The 24,724-nt window shown below is 24.8% G+C and overlaps 2 protein-coding genes across 12 annotated transcripts; both read left to right on the top strand.

Moving 5' to 3' along the window:
* The first annotated feature begins 1,717 nt into the window (after positions 1 to 1,717).
* LOC112592151 (cytoplasmic dynein 1 intermediate chain) lies at positions 1,718 to 10,908 on the top strand. Of its 11 annotated transcripts, none has more exons than XM_025336188.1 (16): positions 1,718 to 1,828; positions 1,925 to 2,030; positions 2,348 to 2,444; positions 2,507 to 2,618; positions 3,680 to 3,807; positions 4,029 to 4,061; positions 4,414 to 4,434; positions 7,432 to 7,479; positions 8,140 to 8,325; positions 8,393 to 8,549; positions 8,612 to 8,863; positions 8,927 to 9,044; positions 9,390 to 9,621; positions 9,685 to 9,845; positions 9,913 to 10,179; positions 10,608 to 10,908. In XM_025336188.1, exons 2-16 carry the CDS (start codon positions 1,932 to 1,934, stop codon positions 10,764 to 10,766), a joined length of 2,070 nt encoding a protein of 689 aa, XP_025191973.1. In that variant the 5' UTR covers positions 1,718 to 1,828; positions 1,925 to 1,931; the 3' UTR covers positions 10,767 to 10,908. The 11 variants fall into 11 exon arrangements, with proteins under 11 accessions (XP_025191973.1, XP_025191945.1, XP_025191958.1 ...); XM_025336160.1 differs by having other exon boundaries at positions 4,372 to 4,434; XM_025336173.1 differs by having other exon boundaries at positions 4,002 to 4,061.
* A 2,630-nt stretch (positions 10,909 to 13,538) lies between these two features.
* LOC112596350 (cytochrome c oxidase subunit NDUFA4) lies at positions 13,539 to 15,121 on the top strand. The gene is made up of 3 exons (XM_025341992.1): positions 13,539 to 13,704; positions 13,837 to 13,983; positions 14,979 to 15,121. The coding sequence occupies exons 1-3, from the start codon at positions 13,657 to 13,659 to the stop codon at positions 15,027 to 15,029; spliced, it is 246 nt and encodes an 81-aa protein (XP_025197777.1). The 5' UTR covers positions 13,539 to 13,656; the 3' UTR covers positions 15,030 to 15,121.
* The last annotated feature ends 9,603 nt before the right edge of the window (positions 15,122 to 24,724 follow it).

Below are 24,724 nucleotides of genomic sequence, written 5' to 3'. Positions count from 1 at the left end.
ATTCTGCATTATTACACATAAAAACGTGATAAAATATAAAAAATTAACATCTTTAGAAATAATTTACTTCTAATATTATTGTAATATTGGATAATCAACTTACTTACTCAAGTAAGGTTACTTTGCAATTTTGAAATATATTATTGTAATTTGTATGTTATGAACACTTGGAAAATGCACGTATGAGCAATACAACCATGTTTTATGATTGTGTATTTGTATATAATTATTAGTTACTAATTTATTATAATATATAATAATAATAGTAATATTATGTAGCATGCAAGTAATTACATATATATTTACAGAAATCTCTCTATAGTGTCTAATTAAAAAAAAATCTATTGTACGAAAGTATGATATTATGATTCTTGATGGTTTAATTTTATAAATTAAAATGGTAATAATTGTGTTAATTATATGGGGAAATGTTACGTATATAAATTGTATTATAAATAATTATTGATTGGTATTAGTTTTGGGATCCCCGATAACTATCCAACTATGAACGATAATATCTTCATCGTACGAGTAAATGAGACTATTGCAAATTACTAGTATAACTCATTGATTTGATAGCAATAAGAAAAGACTACGACTGTTCACGCCAACTGCTTGTAGGTGCCTAGACTTAGCGAAAAGTTCAAAGAAAGTATACTTGAATCATGAAATTTACAACAAAAAGGGATAGGTGCGTGTTTTTTGTCTAGGTATAGGTGATATACTCAATAAATTGTTATAATTCTATCCTAATAAAATAGCTATGTTAGTTGATTATATTGAAAATAACTGTACAGGTAAATCTGTTAAGTATGGTTTGGCCTTTGGGACTAAAAATAATTAAATCAACTACAACAATAATTAATAATAATTTTGTAAAGGCTAAAAAGTTTGATCCGTCTATTTTTCGTTCGTTTAGAATTGCTATATCATGGAGAAAAACTGCGTCATTGATTCTCCTATATATCACAAATTGGGCACATACTTTTGAAATCAGTTAATCGTGGTATAATTTAGGAAATTGTTTTTCATTATTCTAGTTATATTTGTTATAGTCTCGATGTTAAGGCCGCGTGCATTTATGTCAAATGTATCTAAATAGGCGTAATTTGAAACGGCATAATATATATATTTATTTAATTAATTGTTTCAATAAATTTTTGTTTTTACAATGATTCAAATTCAAATATATTATATTGTACATTATCATAAATATTTATTTTAATCTATTATATTTATATTTGATTTACTTTACTAAAAATCATTTAATTTAAAATCACGGTTATCCCGATTAAAACCTTTGTAGCTTTGTCATAAAATTATAAAATATTTATTTTTTTTTTATTACATAATATATTAAAATTATTGTTTATTTTTATTTATTGTCTAAATAATTTAAATTAAAAAAAAAAATAGAAATATAATTTGAATTTAAAAAAATGGAGGTATTATTGTAGATATATTTCATTAAGAACCAATGAGAATTGTTTTTGATAGTATTTTTGTTCATTCATTTTGATTGGTTAATATATTGGGTGATAACAGTACAATTTGTTATAATTATTGTAATTTATGATTTTAGATTTAGAAAATTTGTTAAATTTGTTAAGAATATGGGACATGGGTTGAAAGTTAAGATTCTTATAATTTAGATAGTTTGTTAATTTATGCATTTGCTTAAAATTCCATTTTTGATGTTAACGTATTATTTAACAAATATTTCTTAAAACTTACTCATAAATAACATAATATTAAGTGCTCTTATTATTTTATCATATTTTTTTTTTGTTGACTAATGAATTGTAGTTTTTAGTTGTTCTATATAAAGGTAAGAAAATACATAATATTAACAGTTTGATGCCTTCAAAATTTAATGATAATTATGATTAACATTTAATTTACTTATCTTTATTTGGTTATCTAGATAAAAAATGTCAGACCGCAAAGCAGAATTAGAGAAAAAGAAAGCTAAACTGCAAGCCATCAGAGAACAAAAAGAAAGACTTCGTAAAGAAAAAGAAAAAAAAGATGTATGTTATATTTTTAACGACTCGTATTACACACCTCATACTGTTAAAATTTAAAAGTTGTACATAAATTAAAAAAAGTAGTACTTCGAGGAGTTTTATTTTATTTTTTGAGTTTTTAATTTTTAATTTTAACAATAAACTGTCATTTAATTGGTTAATTCGATACTACTTTTTTTTTTAAACTCAGTAATAATAATAATAATAAGTACAAGTACATTTCCATTCTATAATCATGTATTTTTTATGTTAACTGAGTTAATATTTTAATATTTAAAATTAATAAAATTTATATTACCATTAATTACTATATTAAATAGGGAGATGAAGCAGTTTCCCGTGGTATTAGTGTTGAAAAAGATCAAGGTAAAGAAATTGATGAAATGTTATCATCCCTTGGAGTTGCACCAGTTTCAGGTATATGTTGTTTAAAATATTTAATTATTTATCAAACTTTATTTATTTTTAAATTGATTTAGATGTATTGTCAAGTTTGACTACTTCACCTAATAAAAATGAATTATTGTATAATTCAATGTCAACTCCTGATTCTAGTGCAAAAGGATCATTACCTCAAACTCCAGCAACTGGGTAAAATTGATTAAAATAAAATATTAATGTTTATAAATATTTATATACATAAGTTTTTGATTGAAATGTTGTTCCTTGATAAAGTTTTTTGCTGCTGCATCAACAGCAAACTTGCCTTTTAATCTATTTATATCAATAAGTTAATATTGAAATGAAAAATATTTACTAGTACTGTTCTAATGCAAGTATGGTGACCTTTTGAATATTCTAATTAATTACTAGTTAATGATCATCAATAAATAACAAGCAATGGTGTACAGAGAAAATTTTTAGAACATGAAATTTATTAAAGTATGCCCACTAATCCAAGTTTTATATTTAAATTGTCTTTCTTTTCTCAGAAATTATACTTGCAAAATATTTTTTTAAATAAACTTAAAATATTTTAGTTACCTTAGTGTACCTTAGTGATTAAATATTTAAATAAATTGATAAATCATTATAGTCTATAGAAATGAATTATTACATGTTTTATATAAAGTGTAGTAGTGAAATAAGCAATTCTAAAAAAACTATAAAAAAAACAAATAGTAATTTTTTTTTTTTAATTATTTAAAATACCTAAAAAGTTTTTACATAATTTTTGTAAATGATATCCACAAGATGACATCTAACTCTAAGTAAGCTTATTTTAAAATCGACTATTTTATTGTCCCACCTTATTTAAACTTCCCTGTGTCACCAGTAATTTACACCCATCTCCTTCAAAATTACATACAGAAATCTTTCTAGGATTTAAATACTCAAAATAAAATAATTTTTTTAATATATTTTTTCATTGGTAAAAGTTTAATAAATTTAATAAAACAAACATAGTCAACGAATAATATTGTTTTCTAAAAGTATTTATCTAATATGGATTAATACTATTAATAGTTAACCAATCTAAAAATATAATTTTGTCGTCAGTCCTAATTCTGTAATTGAGAAGAAAAATTGTAAACCTATTCTTCTCAATTGATGCATAATAATGTAGTGAGAACTATATCTTACATTTATACCTTATGAGTTCTTAATTTTATTTCAATTGGGACTCAACTTAATGATATTTTAATTTTTAGCCCAAAGCCTACGAAGAAAATTCGTGAGTTATCAATTGTTTCTCTATCTTCTACAAATATACCACCTAAAGAGGTAGAATGCTATACTAAAGCTGTTCAGACTACACATTCATCAAACGAAAGAGACGGTATACTTCATATATATTTGATATTTTTATTCTAAATTAAGTATAAGCGTGAAACTAAGAAATGTATGCATGATGATTTAGATTTAATTTTCTTTAAGCAATTTTACTTAACAATTTGTACTTTATACAATAATAGTCACTTGTTGTATTTATTATTGTTATGCTGCACTGGTTTATGGTAAAATAAATTAAAGGATCCTGCACTTCTTCCCCTCTTAAAGGTTATTTTGAAGATTGGTGGAGGCCTAGAAAAGGTTAGATTCACAAATTTCCAGTAATAGCCTAGTCTTATAATTGACATTTTAAAACCACTTATGTTTAATCCAGGTGGTATACCTGGATAAAAATATAATATGCTTAATAACCTTACGTTTAAATTTTATTGTTTAACATGAATATAAAAAAATATAATAATAAAATTAAAAGTATCTATTTATCATGCATATTTAAATGGTAATATTATCCATTAAAATGTACTGATAGTTGTGTGTATATCACTTGGATGATTATTTTTTTAACTGTATAATTATATTTATGTGTTATTATTTTTTTTTTTTCCATTTGATGGGGACAATATCGGAAATCATGGATCATTCTCATCAACAGCACAAGCATTTGGATATTACGGTAAGCTATTATTTAATATGAATATAGGAATAATATTTACAATTAGACCCTTTAGAAATATAATTTTCAAAAATAGTTATCATGCATGGTATATGTTTTAAAATGCTGTAGTTTAATTTCTGTAGTTAATGGACGTAATAAAATTGACTACATTAATAATTTTATCGGCAAAATATATTAAATTTCAAAATAATTACAATAATAATAATTCAATTGGATAAAATTATATATTTATTACACAAAGTAATACTAGTTTATAAAAGTATATTCTTAATAATATTAAATTACATCTAACAATAATTATAATCATGATTGTGGGAAAATATAACTTTCTTCATATATTCATAATTAATTAACGCAACCATCCAATATAGGTGGTCCATATAATTTGAAAATATTTTCATTTGATTTATTTGGTTATTTGTGGATTTTAATTTAAAGTTAAATTGAAAACTATTAATATTAAAATAACTATTTACTAACAACGATCAATTTATTACTTCATTTATATTACTATTGCACTAATGCACTAGTCACTATTATTTTTATTATTTTTACTTGCACTGATCTTTTTTTTTTTTTTGCTTCATAGATATTAAATATAATACTCAGCAATAAAATGTATGTTTTAATGAGATTCATTATTTATACATTTTTTTTTTTTTTTTTGCAAGAGACTAATAGAGTATATAATTTGATATTAGAATTAATTTTGTTATCTATCAAAAACTGCTTGGAATGTGGTATAAGCTGTATATTTTGTAGTACAACTACTGAACAGTAGAATAGTAGATTTTAATACTGGTTTATTATTTATTATTTACTAAGACATTATATCCCTTTGCGTTGTTTCTGTGTTACAAATACATAATAGTATATTGTACTTTTTGAATAATTTATTTAACTCTATTGTGTTTATATTTGAGTGAATTGCCCAATTTTAAATTTGAAAGTAAGATTACTATCTAGTGAATCTAGGTGATTTCATGGATTGTTTTTATATTTTAATTTTAAAGTTATTTATTAGGTAGTATTTTAAAATTTAAATTTTTTAGTACATTTTAAAATATTTATAACTTGTATTAAAATTAAAATTAAAAAAAATCCTACAAGATTTACTATATAATATTTTTACTTTAAAATTTGATAATAAGTCAATTCACTCTAATATTAAGTATAATAGAGTTAAATAGATTAATTAGGATACAGTTTTTGGTTATTAAGCATTTGTAAGATAGAGAAAATACTTGTGGTTATAGTGTCTTATTAATTATGTGTTGAATATAATTATTCACAATTATATTACTACAGTAGATATGTTTCTTTATTTATACATAAATAATATATGTTTTAAAAATAAAATATGATTAAATTATAATTAAAAAAATTTATTTTGGTTGTTAGCTTATCGCAGTTCTTTATTTATATTTTTGCTGAAAAAAGGATTAAAAGTTTTTTTGGGTTATAGTTATTGAGTAATTTTTGTTTTTTATATATTTGATGAAAATTGCATTTTTATTTATATACAAAAAATTATGATTGTTAAAGTAATACAATTAATATTTTCTCAAAATATAAAATTATTATTACAAATTGAAAATGTTAATATTAACTACTAAATAATAATTAAATTATAAGCAAAATTAAACAAATATATGAGAATTCGCAATTATAATTTAAATTAAAACATCCTTTGAAAATTAAAAACTAAATTTTTTTTCAAACACAATTGATAAATTAATTTAATAAATGTATAATGTTTTCAATTATTATGATTATCTATGATTTTCTGGTTAACATAATTAGATCATTATGACTACTAAAAAATGGCTGATCAACATTTTTATTGTTATTTAAGTTAATAATTTAAAAAAACTTATAAAAATTGGTTTAATGGAATTCAAGCATGTATGACAAAGAATTTTCAACTTAGAGTAAATTTTAATTTTCTATATTTCTATAATGCATTTAAATATTTTGTTTTTGTTGTGTGTATCATATTATATTTTATTAACTATTTAATTGTATACGATTTTTACTGCATACATCAATTGTTTTTGATACAATATTATATGTTATAATACAATCTTGTATAGCAACTTTAAGTCTTAATTTTTTTAGAAGTTATATAAATAAGTTAGGTGAATTACTTCTTATTAAATAATGGTGTTCATATTTTGTAGTCAGTAAATTGATTTCTGATAGCCATTGGTAGTTATCTACCCTGTAATCAGGTAATTGTGTTAACCAAATAGTAACATAAAATCTTATAAGTTAATTTTTTACCGTCTTATTATTTTACTAAAAGTTAGTACTTAGTAGTACTTATTTTTTTTTATTATAATAACGTATCACTTATTCACAAAAAACAACATATTAATAAATTTAATTTTTAAATGTTTATTTTTACGTATTTTACATTTTACTGCACTTGATTGTAATTTATAAATATTTGTAAATAGTATGTAGATGCTTTTGGTTTCCTAAAATAGTAATTATTTATTAATTTATACTAGTTTAAGTTAAACTTTCTGAATTTTTTAAAATAATGGTTTATTATTTTATTTTCTTGGTAGTGTATTAGTTATATTAATACAATTGATAGAAGATAATTCTGAATAATTCATTATTTATATTATGTATTAACATTTAAAATATATTCATTATTATATTTAAATACACTGATATACATAATATATTGTTACTATTATTATTATTAATTTTATGCAATAGTATTAGTGTATAGGGTTATCGTAAAAGGTTAAGCAGGGAAACATTTTACTGGAAATAATTTATTCTTTGTATACTATTTTAAGAAAAAATATTTATTAATATTTTATTTTACATGGTATATGTATTTCCCTGCTTTTACCTTTTAATGAAATCTATTTAATTTAAGTTATATTTATATAAAAAGTGCAAAATTGATGCCTCTTGCAATTAACTACTTCACGGTGGTGTTTATGTCGTTTTGCTTGTTTTTGTTCTTTTTTCAAGACGAATACAACTTAAATCCTGGCTTGGAATGGGAAGACGAATTTACAGGTAGGTACATCAGCAAATACTTTAAAGCATTTTTTGTATTTGTAATTTAATTAGGTACTTAAAAATATAATTTTTAGTTTATAAATTATACTTTTATTATTTTTAATTTAAATTTGGAATTAATTTATTTTGTTGATGGAGGTTGCGTTAATTTTAATGTTATGTATTGTAATCTATTCAATAAACAACAAGTGCATATGATATTTGTGTATTACCTGATATGATTCAGAAAACTTAATTTTTTTTTTAATTCTATTCCAAAAATAAACTGGGTTTTGAAGTACTTATTATTATTAACAACATTTTTCATTTTATTCACTTTCATTTTGTACATTTTACATATTTATTTAAATTTAAAAAAACTTATTTCAATTTTTGAGTACTTAATTTTTTTTTTTTATTTTATCATCTGAATCTTATTAATTATACATTACCACAATGCTTATTCAAAGCCTCCTTTCATATTATAAAAGTTAACCTTATGTTTTTGATATTTGCTTAGATTTTTTTCTTTAACATTTTTATTTTTATTTAATTTTAATTATTGGCAGAAATATATTTTTAACATAATCTAACCAAATATAAACTATTTTGGATGCAAATTAAATATGTGTACTGTAAGCATCTATTGCTAGCTATTCCTAAGTAATTAACAGACAGTTCTTACGTATGATGATGGTTCTGGTCAAGCGGAGGATGAAGATATCAGTCTTACAAATTTGTCTACTTTCCAAAGCAAGCTGCCACCAGGTATTCTATCTCAAGGACTTCCTCAAGTGAAGGAAGTTGCACCAGCTGTTACTTCACTGGAGAGAGAATTAGTTGTTAAAGAAGAACCTAAGAAAGGTAAAATAACTAATAGGTTATTAGATTTGTATGATATATGAAATAAATTGATTTGATCATTATTTAGTTAGAGAATTAAGTGATGCAGAGAAAATGATGATTGTTCATTCTGAAGATTTTCAACAATTTATGGACCGTGCAGGACGTGTGATGGAACGAGCTTTATCTGAAAATGTAGATATTTATACAGATTATACTGGTGCTTTAGATGACAATGATATAAAGTTAGTGCAAACTAGATTAAAAATTATTAAACTTTGTAAATTATTTATGTTTTATATTTTAGTGAAGACAAAAGTAGTACCCGATTATCGTTGACACGTGTGTTTTATGATGAACATTGGTCTAAAAATCGTTTAGTTACATCTTTAGATTGGTCTCAACAATTCCCTGAACTTACTGTAGCATCATATAATATTTCTGATGCACCGCATGAACCTGATGGTGTAGTTCTTGTATGGAATACTAAATTTAAAAAAAATTCTCCTGAATATGTATTTCATTGTCAGTCAAGAGTACTTTCAGCCACATTTGCTAGGTAAAATATTATTTTGCTGAAACATTCGTGTTGGTACTAATTATAGCATTTTGTTTTATGTAGATTTCATCCAAATTTAATTTTAGGAAGTACTTATTCTGGACAAATAGTTTTGTGGGATAATCGAGCACAGAAGAAAACTCCTATTCAAAGGACACCATTATCAAATACTGCTCATACTGTATGTTTTAATTTATTTAAAATAAGTTTCTATACTATTTAAAATAATCCTTTAGAAAATGTTTTCTTTTCCTGACAAATCAATAAAAAAGTTTTTAATCCAATCTTCAATATTTCCTTAACTGTAATTTTAAAATTAATTGATTTATTCTCAAAAATTTGAGAACATTATCAGTGTTTGTTCATTGATCTTTTTTTTAACATTAATTCAATTATGTTAATAATTAGTAAATAGAAGATAGGTTCTGATAAATTCAAAGTTACTATGTTGTGTGTGGATAGAGATAAAGAAAATAAATAGTATACTAACATTCTCTTAAATTATTTTGTAACAATTTTTATTTAGCATCCTGTGTACTGTATCCAAGTTGTGGGTACACAAAATGCGCATAATCTCATTAGTATTTCAACTGATGGGCGTTTGTGTTGCTGGAGTTTAGACATGTTAACTCAACCAGTTGAACGTCTTGATTTAACTGCCAAACAGTCTAAATCTGTGTCTGTATCTGCTTTCGCCTTTTTGCATGATGATGTTAATAAATTTGTGTTTGGTAGTCAAGAAGGAGCAGCATATTCTGGTCAGTTGTAATTAACCATTTATTTTTTATAAGCCTAATCATGGAATTTCATGTTTCATTTAGCTTGTAGACATACAAAAAAAGCTGGTGTAGTTGAGAGTTATGAGAGTCATATTGCACCAATAACAGCTATTGATACTCATTGTGCTGTTGGAAATACTGATTTTAGTCACTTATTCTTAACAAGTTCAATAGATTGGACAATTAAATTATGGAACATTAAGGTTCAGTATTATTTTGTTTGAATTTTTATATTTTTATATTTAAATAATTATTAAAATATTAATAAAGGAATCCAAACCAATTCACTCATTTGAAAACAACAATGATTATGTAAGCAGTGTTGCTTGGTCTCCTGTACACCCAGCTGTATTTGCTGCAATTGATGTTACTGGTCGTTTAGATTTATGGAATCTTAACAATAATACAGAATCACCAACAGCTAGTACAGTTCTTGATAACTCACCATTATTAAAGAGTCTTATGTGGTCACAGAATGGAACTCATTTAAGTGTTGGTGATGAGTATGGCAAAATATCTGTATTTCAAGTTGGAGAGGTTTGTATTAAATTTATTTATTAAGTACGTATGACATATTGTAGTGTGGTTTCAATATAAATATGTATTCATGATTAAGTTTCTAGTATAAGAATAAAGGAATTTAAAAGTTTGTAGAAATTATAATGTATATAAAAATATGTAATGTAATTAAATAAAAAAATTGAAACTTGGAGTTAAAGGGTGTATGCAATGTTTATAGAAAAAAAAAGACTAACAATTAATAATTCAAAATTGTATTATACTATATAAATATAATATGAAAAATCATTATGATTTATGATTGTTAAATTATTACTCTCAAAAACAGTAGTGGGTTAACCTCGTTAACATAAAAAATAAGAAAATTTACCTTAGTTTTTTGAAAACTTTTATGATGAATATTTTTTCATTTATAAAATTGTTATAATTTGTTTTTTTAAATATAGCAAATGACTCAGCCAAGACATGATGATTGGTCCAAGCTTTCTAACACACTTCAAGAGTTAAAGAGTAACCAGACAGATGAAATGGACAAATCTATTAACTATAGTTCAGGCTCAGTTTCTTCAGTTTTTTCTAGATCTTCTAGTATTTTGATGAAATAATTACTTTAATAAATAATAAGTAATATTATATTTAAGATATGTCATGTTAGTATTACAGACATGAATCAATTTACAATCCATATATTTATATATAAAAAAACAGATACTTATTTTATTTAATTGCATTATTTAAAAATTAATTTACCTTGTCTAACTAATTTATTTAAATTTTTAAACTTAATTTAATTTGAACATAATTAATTTGTTTGATAATGTACTGAATATAATATTATCATTGATGTTATAAAACATTTTTGAATTTAACTGTGTATTTTAATTATTTTCTAAATATAAATATATAGACTAAAAATTGTTTTCTTAAAATCTATTAAAAATTCAGTATGAAAATACTCAGAAATGTATTGTGCTTATATTTACTTATTGTACTCAGTAAAATTATAAACATCTGGACATTTTTAAATGTGCTCCTTTAAGCTCTTTCAAAAACTTAAAAAAGTTAAAAATTAAAAGGATTCCAACTGAATATTACTAGTTTATAGTAATTATTAATACTCTGTAAAAATTCCATTACAGCCAAGTAAAACTCTTTTTTTAAATAATCCCTTATCAGGTAACAAACTGTACTATCTATTCCAACTTCTATGTGCAAATAGTAGAAGACAGCAATCGTCCATCCTTCTATACATTGTCTTTACTACTCCTCACTTAAAAATCGCTAGGTAATATCTGTTTATGAATAAATTATTTGAAAGAACTATACTTGAGAATTCTATTTTTTATTTCAAAAGAAAATGTTACAATGACTTATTATTGTAACATATTAGAAATTAGTAATAAGTGACAAAAATTTATAAAAAAAAAAAAAACCAAAAAATATGCTTATTTTATAAAAGTAACATTTAGATTGTATATGAATATTTTACATGTAATATTTAGGACCACATTTTATGTTACTATCAATAAATTTGCTTATTGTATTTGTCTTTTGTGTTACTTTTGATACATGCTTTATACAATTTTTTGGTTTTCTAATGTTTAATATTACTTATAAGTGTGTAATGTATATACAATATACACTTAACATATTCACAAGACAAATAAATAGACAAGGTATTCAATTTTTTCATTATGTAAGAATCATTTTTGTGGCTTTACATTTTTTTTTTTTAATAATCGTACATTGCTATAGATATCTAATGGAAAGTTGTGGAAATCTCCTTCCTCTCATGGCATAACTTAATATTATAAAATATTAGTACCTATTTTAAAATCTGAGCAAGAAAGAGAGAAAGGGGAAGTCTGAAGAAGAAAATTGAAAATTAAACGAAAATGAATTGAGTATTTAAGTATATATATAAAAAAATAACATACAATTTTTGTCAATAATTATTAAGTATAATAGTAAATAGTAATATGTATAATATATAAACTAATAGCCAATAGGTATATAATTGCTGTAAAATAATGGAAAATATTATTAATAATAATTAATATTTTAAAGTTTATAGTTAATGTTATACCTACTTATATAAAATTATCAAAAGTATAAGTTGCATTAAATGTCGAAAATTATTTAAAATATAAGAATATCTATATATTAACATAATTTTTATATTAATATGTCACAAACCTACTCATATGGTTTAAATTGATCTATAATAATTATTATATAAAAAAAAAAAATGATTTAAGGTCAATATAAATTTTAATTGTGTTCTATCATTGTCTGATTTTTGTTAGCGCTGGTTTATTGCATTTTGAAACAATTGTTTTAAAATAACTTAACAAAATTATACCTAAAAATGTGATTACAATATTTTAGTAATATATTTATTTTCAAGTAAGGTATTGAAAGAAATGGTATACTGTACCTATCAAGTTGTCCGTTTGGATTTTTTTATATTTTAAATAATTTTCTATATTTTATTATACAAAATTTGAGGTAACTTATATTTTTAATTATTTTAAAAATTATATAATTATATAATTGCTATAATTTTACAAAAATTATATATCAATGTTATTTTGTTTATAATTTTTGTTTTGACCGAAAAGGGAATCGACCTATTTTAAATTTGGTTGAAAAGGGAAGGGTACGTTTTTGGTCGAAAACGGTCTCGCCCATTTATATAAACATATTTTTATCAATAACACAATTGCGGTAGTAGAATATTTCTATGGGTTTATTGTTTAATTCAAAATAGATTTTTGCTGTCACATAAATATAATGAAAACAAAAAAGCAATTAATATTGGTATGCGGGATCTCATAACATAATTATTTCTAAATAGTCATATTCAATTTTTCATAAATAATTTTTAAAGATATTGTACAAATATTTCATCTTTGAACTACTATGCCCAGAAAATCTAGTTTAGTTTGATAAATACTTTGAAGTTCGAAAATTGAACAATACCAGATGCTTGATAGTTCGGTTCGACATAATAATTAATTTATATTTTGGATATTTAACCCCTAAACCCTTTATATCTAAACCAAAACCATTACTTAAAAATTAGGTAAATAAAAAAAAAAACAATATAAGAACAAAAAAAATGAAAAGTAAAAGCTCATTTTGATGTCACTACAGAGTTGAGAGTACAGAGAATGAAATAAGAATTCTGAAATCTGAATTATTATTTATTATTAAAATAATATTTTAATTTTAAATTTGTAAAATTTTTTCGGTTGCTTTTTTCCGTGAGCATTTTTCTACGATTTAAATGGTACAGTTTGCTACACTGCAATGTCATATGTTATCTAACACTACTATACAAAAAAAAAAAAAATATTTTCTATGTAACGCCAAGGCTACATAAGTGATAGGCTATACGTAAAATTTATTTCTTTTATTTTCAGTTTTCACATTAAGTGCGTGCTTGTTGTAAACTTTTAACTTTATAAGTTTAAGGTACCAAAAAAATTCAAAATGGTTATGCCAGGAATGAGTATAGAAAGCTTAAAAAAACACAAGTCCGTAAGTACCTAATTTAATTTAGGAAGTTCGATATAATATTTATTTCAAATACTTCAATGCTCTATGTAGTTTATTACAAAGGTCAAATATAAAATCATTATTAAACACCAAATTTTTACAATTTTTTTTCAGTTAATCCCATTATTTGTTTGTCTGGGTGCTGGTATGGTTGGTGCTGGTTTTTATTTGACTCGACTAGCAATGAAAAACCCTGAAGTGACATGGCATCCTAAGAAAAATCAAGAGCCATGGGAAGAATATAAACAAAAAACTTACAAAGTATGTTAATATTCTGTAAATATAATGTTGCTTACAAAATTTACAAACTTACATTTAATTGATTGGTTTCTCTTTGGAAATTACTTAATTTGATTGTAGTTTTTGGTTTAAAATCAGTTATAGTTTTTGGTTATTTATCAAACAAGCAATTGATAATTTAAATTTTAACATTTTTTTTTTTAAAAAAGTATCTACAATAAATTTAAAAAAGAACACTTTTTGATAGAACACTACCTACATGTATATCTCCTTACAAATGTACAACATAGCAAATTTGGATTCAGTAGAACATTTTAAGTTATTCTATTCAATAATTTAGTATTTAATTTATGTATCAAAGTTCAGATAAATAAATTACAGAATTTTGGTCATTTTTAGTATAGATAGCAGTAGCCTAATATTAAATGTAAATTAACATTTTTGTCAGTTTTTGGTATTTCTGAACGATATTTTTGGTATAAAAGTATACTATCCAAGGTTTAACATTTTGATATTGATTTTTATCATAGTAATATGAAAGATATTTTGTGCGAATAAATCAAAACAATTACATTAATTATATTAAAATTATTAGGAAACTAAAAAGTAAACATTAATAGTTATTAATTTTTTTTAGACAAAATTCTTCATGTTTAGTTTTAAATGGCCTTAGACTAAATTTAATTATTCAATAAAAAAAGAAATTCCAATTTAAGATAAAAAATAACAATTGGGAATTTAATCTTTGAAGATCAGTTCATCTTAATAATCTTAAAAGCTTGAGGTTTTACCTGACCTATAAATATTGAATTTAATTTGTAAATATACTATACCTACTTATATTATGGTCTTCTTTACATCTGCAGGAGTGGTAAAAAAATTATGTTTCCTTAGTGGTAACATCGTCATGGATATAAATTATGTGCAACAATATTTTACTGCTTCTGCAGCAGTTTAATTTCATTTTAAATATAATATTTAACTAATAACTAAATATATTGTTTTATTTGTTTTAGTTTTATTCTTCAAGCTCAGAACCTCCAGTAAGTCCAGCTCCTAAATATTAGTATTTCACTAATCAACATCGATAATGTTTGATGGGTTATGTAAAATTAACATAGTGTTATGAATATTTTTGCCGTGTTATCTATATTAAATAAAGCATTGATGTTAAAATGTAATTAGATATTTAAATATAAAAACATTATATTTATACAAACTTTATTTATTTGACATCGGTGAATTTTGTGTGATAGTTTTGTAGCTTTTTTCAAAAAATATTGTCTAGAAAAAATATTATTTAACTTTATAAATACATTTTTATAAGCAAAATAATGTTTCTTTCAATATTTTTCATTATTTACAGCATATTATTATTCATTTATATTTAAACATCAAATAATTACATTTCTTTGCATTAAAATATTTTAATGAATTATCAATTTAATAACAAGTTGATAATTGGTTATGTTGATACCTTTTCTGTGGGTGTAGGAAGAGATAGTCAATAACATAATTGAAAAAGTGGTCATACTATATAGTCAGAATTTCAGAAGTATATAGGTTATATACTTAACAAACTGACATTATAATTTATGCTAAAAACCTGTAGTTTAATTGACAAATATACATATTTTGCATATACATGTAAAAAACTACAACATTAATATTAAGTTTTTAATATTAAATTTTTATATATTTGAATTTCAATAATTTTAAATTATTCTCCAACTAATATTGGTACTGTTTATAGAAAGGTCTGAAATTTAGATTTATTTTAATGTGCGATTATTAAATATAAATGTGTAGAAAAAAAATAACACTATGAGTTTCAGATGGTGTAAGATAAACAACGAGAGTGTAATAAAGTTTAAATTAGCATGTCAATATATGCTTATCTATCACAGCTGTATGGGTATATGAATTGTAGTTATAGTATCAATCACGGTCTTAGAAGATCTAAGACCGTGGTATCAATACTACAGTAGAATAAGTTCTAAATTATTGAGTGACGACCATTATTTGTCAGAAACTTAGATAACTCTGATAAGTGATAACTAAAACAATTATATCTGCATCGGGCATATTATACAATATACTATTATCTGCATTTAATGATAAACTATGTTTTATTTAAAAAAAAATAAAAGATATATAATAATGATGTACCTACTACCTAGGTATCTTAGATATCTACTGTCCAATGTTCATCTTGTGTGTACAGTTCATGGAGGCATAGAGTAATAATATTACTCAAGGGTAGTGTAATAACTAATAATAATATATGCTGACCAGTGACCACGAACCACATAGCAAATGGAATGTGTGTGTGAAAAAAAAAAACTAACTTTTAGTTTGTGACACGGATGTGTAAATACTATAATATCTATAAATCGTGATTCGTAATTCTGACATATCATTGCATATTATAGCTTAAATATAAATGAATATAAAACGTTCAAGTTGTCGTACACAGATAACGGTGAATTCCAACATAACTCTTTAATCTTTCAGTCTTTTATAAATCATCATTGATGAAAGGAACGGCTTGTATTGTAAATATTTCATAGAAACGTGTTAGTGACAATGAGGCACAAGACGTGTGACTTTCTTGTGTGCCATCAGAAGTTGGGGAAGACCGAACAAGGGTCTCTACCGCCAAAAATAAGGCTAGTTCCGTGGAATGCAGAGGTCTTTGATGAAGCCACCAGCTTCTGGTTGGATTGACCATTTTGCCTCTTTCGTCAGAGCATGTGCACTTCGAACAACACCTCTCAACGTCTCAACACAGGATTCTGCGAGCGACAACTGGACTTTTCTTTTCAAGAAACTAAACCAGTGTTATTTTTTATTTGTGTTATCTTAGTTTTTCCTAAAAAGCATAATATATTCACCAGTGGCGGATTAAGCAATTTGCCGCTTACAAGCAGGGTATTTGCCGCCCTTTCATTTTATACTTTTTTTTAAAACAAAATACATATAGAAATACTTTGTTAGTTTAATAATTCTTTATTATATTAAATTTAATACAATCGTCAAATATTATATAATAAATTTATTAAAATATTTTTGTTCGGCTTTTTAGGTTAGCGAATGTTTCGATTAGGTCTTGAAAATCAATTGTCGACACTAATTCAGATTCGATGCAAAGAAGAGCCAAACTATTTAATATTTATTTTTGAAACGTTCATTGCGGATTATCTTACAATACACATTCCTATATTACCTAAATGCTACCTATATTAATATATTATAATATAATTTCGCACACTAAACACCACGGAGTTAGGTACAATAATACAAATAAGAAATGCCTATTGGCGCACAAAAATAATACAACTGCGATTCGTGACTGTGATATCTCAAATAATTTTAAAACATCTAATATTATAAAAAAAAAACGTCGATTTGCGACTACGAATCGATCGATGGCGAAGTGGTACGAGGGCGATATTATATAATTGATATAACTTAATTAATATTATTTTATTCAAGCGTCGGCTGAGACACATTGTATTGTAAAATATTGTGCGGATGACGCCAATTTATTGGCAGGTTAACCTAACCGCAGTGAACGTGTCATCAAAAATTAAAAAAAAAATATATTTATTTTATAGAAATATAGAGTAAATTGTTTTTACCTGTTTTTAAATTTGTGAAAAAAGTATCGAGTTATCTTATTTTTTGAATAACCCTTTTCTCTTTTTCTTCATGCTTTTCTCGCAGCTTTTTGTATCTTGCACCACTTTTCCTTTTTCTACCATTACTCATTGTGATGTAATAATTTGAAGAATCATAATAAAAATGAATAAAGACTCGTACACAAGTTGCACTGTCTCAGTGTCGCGGTATACTAATAAGCAGAATAATGTTATGATAAGGATTAAAGAATATGTATAACATTCTTTGTAATTGTAAGTAATAGAATCACGAAAATAAAATATAATTGACAAAAACAACGTCGTATCGGCTATCGCCATAATGTATAATATGTGTAAACATATATTTATAAACGGTTTCTGAAAAAAACATAGATTCGCTAATAATAACAATTACAGTTGATCGCATTCATTGAAACCATTCCAGTATCTTACTGAGTTAATAACCTAGTTGCTAATACTCATTACAGTCATAACTAAGTCATAAGACATTATAATATAATTTTATAAATACATTTTTTTCTTAAGTGCGGCAAATTTGCCGCCTTAACAAATTTGCCGCTCCAATCACCTGATTGTTTTGCCTGTAGGGTAACCCGACGCTGATATTCACTGCTGCGAATTTGGTAAATTGCATGATTATAATACATACTACATATTTTTATTATAGTTTATAAATTATATTTACATTACGGTGTACCTACTTCATCAAATTCTCAGCTACATGACTTCGAGAAATGAGAACCCTTCGAAAATCAAGAGGAACTAGGAAGGTAATAACGTACATTTAATATTAATATCTGCTGATTATATTTCCCAGCGCTTATCTGTGTATAATATATAAACATATTATTATTTTCCAGATCCATTTCTCTTTTATTTATCCCTCCTATTTTTCTCGTTATAACAGTAAAGTCTGAGTACATGCCCGATGCCGAGATTCTAACATTAAAATACCAATCTTAAAGTTAGGTAGCACTAAAATTAAAATTAAATTCACAAAATATTTACCTTTTTATTTAAAATGGGAAGCTACCAATGAGTATAGGGGAAACTACTAGTCAGGCTATAGCCTGACCTAATGCTTTCGGGTTATCTACCTCGGAAATAATTTACCTAGATAGAGTATAGGTATTAAAAAAAAAAAAGATGGAGTAGGTACATATAGGTACATAATAATATATCATATAAAAAAATTGTATTTAAAGTAAAACTTAAATTTCGTTTTTGTGGTTATTTTCCCAAAGTGTAGTAACGAAACGATAAATATTTATTTTTTTCACTGTTAAATTATTTATATTAGCTTCTTCTAATTTTCTCTTAATAAGTAAATTATAAGAAATAATGATTGGTTTTTAAAGTAGTTTACTAAAATTAAAAAAAATAATCTTTATTTTTAGGTATTTTTATCTCTATTTTAATTATTTGTCTATACTAATATCAATATATTATAGCAAGGTCATAGCTAGGAATTTTCTATGAGGAGGGTCCAGTTTCATAGATAAGAATTTACCAATTAACACACTACATTAAATCATAATTTTTTTTTTATTCATATCATCAATGTATTACTTAATGATACATTTATATATTTAAAATAGATATAAATCTGATCTTTACATACAATACTTTTAAGCAAAACTTTAGTTATAATTTATTTATTCCAACTATCTTATCTGTCATTATCTAAAGCAGTTATTATTTTATTGATGATGTTTTGTTTGAATAAATATTCAAAAATTCTTCTGCTTTTGTAACTAAAAGTTTATAGTAGTCAAATGTTGCATGTTCATTAAATTTCTGAAATATTTCTAAATGACATATTTTGAAAACCAACCAGTTATAACTACTAAACCATTGATGTTAAATCTTTAGTTTCCTTCTTTTATTTTGATTTAATATTTGATATGTAGTAGGAGTAATCCATGGTTTTACAAGAATTTATTGAAGATTATTATGTTAACTTTTATAATTTACTAGATGCTTTTTCTCTTCAGTCAAATTATTATTAGTATTTACAAACAACTCAAAATTAATATTTCAAGGATCAATAACCTTTAAAAAAAACTTAGATATTAGGCAATATATGCATTGGCAAGCTAAGAAAGTGAATTAATAAGTTATTAGCTATTAAGAAAATAAAAATTCAATGAAAATGTTATTTCAGATTTAAATAGATAGACGATAGTAGGCTTTTTTGAACTATATTTGAATATATACTAGATCAGATGATGATGCATTTTCTTGAAAATTCGGCAACAAAAGCTAGGAGCAAAATTATAGCACGTTTGCACGTTGATACTTAAAATAAAAGTAACGTCGCTGTTATCAGTGATACTATACTCTAAATATTAAATTTATTATATAATATTAAGTATTTATTCAATTAAAAATGGTTTAAAAAATAAACATTTTAAATTTTAGAATATAGGTACTAGAAATGTTTACATTTTCTACTTTGTTAAAAGGGTGGTTTGACCCCCCCCCCTTCTGTAGTTAGGGCCCTACATTGTAGGTAGTAGCCGAAAAAGGTACCGTTTGAGGCTGCGGAGGGATTTGTAAAATATGCTTTATTTAATTATACGAATATTTATATTGACAAATAATAAGAAATTCGGTGGTGGTCCATGTTGACATATACCATATTTTTTTTGCAGTGACATGGTATCCTCACGGAAAGAAGTTTAGCATTAATATTGGTATATTGTCTTGGAATTCAAAGCAAGCTTGAATGTATTGTGATAGAATGGCTATAATATAAAAAAATACTTTATATTAAATATATCAATTAAAAAAAAAAGGTCCCGAGTATTAATTGTAATAAATATTAAATTTTCTTGTTTATTACAATTTACAATTTACAAATAACCAATAAAATAAAAATAATATACAGTGTGATCACGATAAGTGGAAACACTCAATAACTATGTGCAGGCTTCATATATTTCAATTCTGCTTTTTCGGCTAACTAATAAACATTATTATACACATTTTCAAATAATTAGACTATTTTTTTGATAACTAATTTTGCGCATGCGCACAATAACTTTTTTTTTTTAAATGGCATGATCCATTTTTGACCACAAATTATTTTTTTTGGTATTTTTTAATGAATTTTAGTGGTTGAATTTCTTTTCTAAGTCAAAAATTGACCGAGTTATAGCAATTTGCTTTTATGTTATTTGCACGGGTATGAAATACGTAGTTGATAATAATAAATACGTAAATAATAAAAATAAAATTACAAATATTGATTTTTTTTATTCATAAAAGTTTTATTTATCTAACAAATTGTTCAAACTGTGCACCATGGTGCTGTAAACAACATTCAACACGAATTAAAAGTTCTCTGTTAATAGCAGAAATAATTTGTTCCTCTGTAATTTGATTACATGCAGCAAGTATTTTATTTTTCAACTCAAGAAGACACGTAGGTGGATTGGCATATACTACCGTTTTCAAGTGACCCCATAGGAAGTAATCTAGTGGTGTAAGATCTGGTGACCTTGGTGGCCACTGAACTGCTCCATAAGTCCCTATCCACCGATTTGGAAAATATTCATTGAGCATAGGTACCAGTAATGGTTCAAATTAAGACATTTTTCACAGTCGATATTATTCTGCAGTAAGTGCCAGAAACTAATAGGAAATAAAATCGATATTTTGTAGTTTTAAACCAAATTTAATACTTATCTATTAGTTATAATATATGAAGCCTGCACATAGTTATTGAGTGTTTCCACTTATCGTGATCACACTGTATACATTAAACTGTATAAAAATAATTAATTTTAAAAGTTTGATATCTTTTATTTAATAAAATATGTACAAAAGTTTTCTAATAAAAAAAATATATATACATATTGGTGTGTATATAATTTTATATAATATATATCATATCATGAAATGATCGATGTGTTTCGGACATACCCTGCAGTTGATCATTGCGTCGTTATAAAACAATATCTCTATTATCTAAATTTTCACCCACGATGACAATGTTTTCATCAAATATTGGCGTATTGAAATGTCTTGCATGTTACCCTGCAGGCGTGTTGTCTGCTTTGATGACAATTTTGTGATTATTAGATGGCATGCAGTCTAATGCGATCGTGAATAATGTAACAAATATTTGTTGTGTTAACGGAAAAGGGCAGGATTCTTTTCGCCTAAAAATGACCTTTCGCTTTTTACCCACGTCTTTTTTTGTCCAAGTATTTTAAAATTACTTCCCTTATTCGCCTAAGAATATTTTAGCAATTTTTGACCACATTTTCATAATACACATTTTAAAAAACACTTTATTATTTATTTGTGTAAATTATTCCTTTAGTAGTAACTTTTTTTTCCATATCAATAAGTGTATGCACTTAATTTTAGTAGGATTAGGAGGAAGTACACTTAACGAGCTTTATATATATTTTTTCTCATTCTATTAATATAACATACAGTAAATGTTGATGTTGTGTGGTGATTGTGAGAAATTTCCTTTAAACTACTTTTTTTTGGTTGTAATGCATATATTCTAGAGTTTTACGTTTACATCCTACATTTATAATTTGCGATAAATATTAAATTTATTAGATCATAAGAGTCTTGATTATATTCTCCAGATTTTAAAATAAAAAATCTTTTTTGTCTGAATATATTAGTACACTGGGCATAGCCGTTTTCGACCAAAAACGTACCCTTCCCTTTTCGGCTGATTCACATTTCGACCAAAAAAAAAGTTTAATATAATATACAATATTAATGTTATTGAAAAATGAAAAATTCATAATGGATTATCAAAACGGACAACTCGACAGATACAGTATATAGCTATGCTTTATAATTACCTAAAAGTAAATAGGTATTTGTATACTTTTATATTTGTAGGTATGATTTTGTTAAGTTGGTTTCAAATAACTACTTTAAAAAGTAGTGAACCAGCAACCAGCAACCTAACCTAAACAGTGCTAACAATAGTGAGTAAAAAAAAAATGAATTATGACAGGTATGGATATTATGATTATATTATTATTAGTATTTTACACAACTTATACATTTTTTAATATTTTTTTATGATATGTATAACATAAAGACTTATATTATGTAATTATTATCATTATTTATTTGTAACCTACTACTATATTTAAAAATAACTAACAAAAATTATTTTTTCTACCTAAAGACTTATAATTATTATTTAATAATACTTTTTTGGTCGAAAAGTGTCTCGCCCAGTACACTATAAGTTCTCGTAACACATTTCCAACGGGTAGAATTATATTTTTTACTTGTCGACCCAAATTTATTATAGTTTTTCAAATTTTATTATGATGATATTATTTTTATAAGATATTGAGCGGATCATTGTATATATCTATTTATAATGGACATAGATAATTTAAAGTAAGTATTTACCTAAGTGTATATCATAAAAATGTGATCAAAAAGTGCTATACTTTTTTTTGGTAGAAAAGGGATAGTAGTTTTAAAATATTTGGGCGAAAAGCAAAAGGTCATTTTTGGGCGAACAGTGTCTTGCCCACGGAAAAATATTTGGAGTTGTTCCATAATTGGGTTTTTCATCGAATTGTTGTATGCACAATGTTGATAGACTTGTCTTGTTAAATCACCCATAAAATAAATTTGCAAAAATTTGTAATCACTATTCGGCATTGACAGTAAGGAACCCGTTAGATCAGAGGTTCCCAAACTGTGCGCCGCGGTGTGTTGTCAGGGGAGCCGCGGCTGCGCATCGCTGCCGGCTATGTTATCTGGTCTAAAAATTCATCAGTCATTCACGCGTGATGCGTGACCAGGGAAATAGGGATTCATTTATATATATAGATCATAATCAATGTATGAATGTGCAATAGATAGTAAAAATGCATCTAATAGGTATAATATATATTACCCCGTAAACCCCTCCTGCTGACCTTTTAACTTTATATAGCAAGAGTTAATATAAATTCAGGTATTATAGGAGTTTAGTAGGTATCCATTAGTTACGCTAATTTGGTGTCATAAACTATTATACCTATTGATTAAACAAAGTGACAAAATATGCAGTTTGGAATATTATTCTCTACTTAAAATACAGATAGCTATGTACTACATTGTTTATTTAGAAATTACGTTGTTTGTTAATCTATATAGAAGGTATTTATTTTATGAAACAGTACCTTATTATTTATTAATCACAAATCTAATCATTTCAGTTAAACGTTCTATAAACAACATTTATCATGTCTAAGAAAAAAAATTTAAAGGATAAAGACTGTTTTTCGTTATCGAAAAATACGGTCAAAATTCAGAATAAATCAACAAAAAAAACAAACATCCCCCATGGGTTTACTGAGAAATCTAGAAAAATGGTAATGGTCATATTTATCAAAATCATTCGCAACTTGAATTATTGCTCGTATATTACTTTGTTTGTTTACCTATTAGAAAGAAGCAAAAAAAGACCGTGAATGTCGTGAAGTGTTTCGAACAAATTTAGTGGATGAATACTCTAAATACCTAGATCAAGAAGATATTGCGGTATCGGACGAGAACACATTTTTGAAATATTATTTTTTCATTACTCAAGGTGCTGAGGCTGATGCTAATTATTTGGCTCCCATCGATCCACGAATAGTAAATGGTATACTTAGCAGATTGTCAATTGAGTTCCAAAAATCACCATTTTTACCGGAATTTCAAAATGAAATACTTAACGTAAGTTTGTATAAAACTTAATTGTAGAATCATGTATTTATAGTGTCAAATCATTAGTGTGTTGAAAATAGTTTTTATTTTTATTTTAGCTTATATTTTGTATAACCGAACTATTTTATTGATTGTAAAATTGAAAACAAAAATATTGTGAAAGTTAGTCTACTATAACTATACATGATAGGTTTCGAATGTATCACGTCATTGATCAGATAATTGTGTTAAATTTGAATTCAATGAGGAAATAAATCGACACAAAATACGATTCTGAACGGAAGCAATGTGTTAGCCTCTACTTCTTAGGATTTATAATTTAATTCTATATTTTTAAACATAAAAAAGTATTTTTTTACAATAAATTTTAATTTAAAAAAAAAATCTGAACAGTAAGATAATTA

Source organism: Melanaphis sacchari, unplaced genomic scaffold, assembly GCF_002803265.2.
Source record: "Melanaphis sacchari strain LSU unplaced genomic scaffold, SCAv2.0 Contig0_pilon_pilon, whole genome shotgun sequence".
Lineage (NCBI taxonomy): Eukaryota > Metazoa > Arthropoda > Insecta > Hemiptera > Aphididae > Melanaphis > Melanaphis sacchari.
The sequence above is the reverse complement of the archived record's forward strand: the minus strand, read 5'-3'. Positions and strand labels throughout refer to the sequence as shown.

Bases quoted from the DNA above. Each gene is read 5' to 3' on its own strand.
- LOC112592151 (XM_025336153.1), top strand. From the start codon at position 1,932: ATGTCAGACCGCAAAGCAGAATTAGAGAAAAAGAAAGCTAAACTGCAA. The intron at 4,062-4,371 runs GTTAGATTCACA...TTTTTCCATTTG, and splicing joins TTGGTGGAGGCCTAGAAAAG to ATGGGGACAATATCGGAAAT. The intron at 9,622-9,684 runs GTCAGTTGTAAT...TGTTTCATTTAG, and splicing joins AGAAGGAGCAGCATATTCTG to CTTGTAGACATACAAAAAAA.
- LOC112596350 (XM_025341992.1), top strand. From the start codon at position 13,657: ATGGTTATGCCAGGAATGAGTATAGAAAGCTTAAAAAAACACAAGTCC. The intron at 13,705-13,836 runs GTAAGTACCTAA...ATTTTTTTTCAG, and splicing joins GCTTAAAAAAACACAAGTCC to TTAATCCCATTATTTGTTTG. The intron at 13,984-14,978 runs GTATGTTAATAT...TATTTGTTTTAG, and splicing joins ATAAACAAAAAACTTACAAA to TTTTATTCTTCAAGCTCAGA.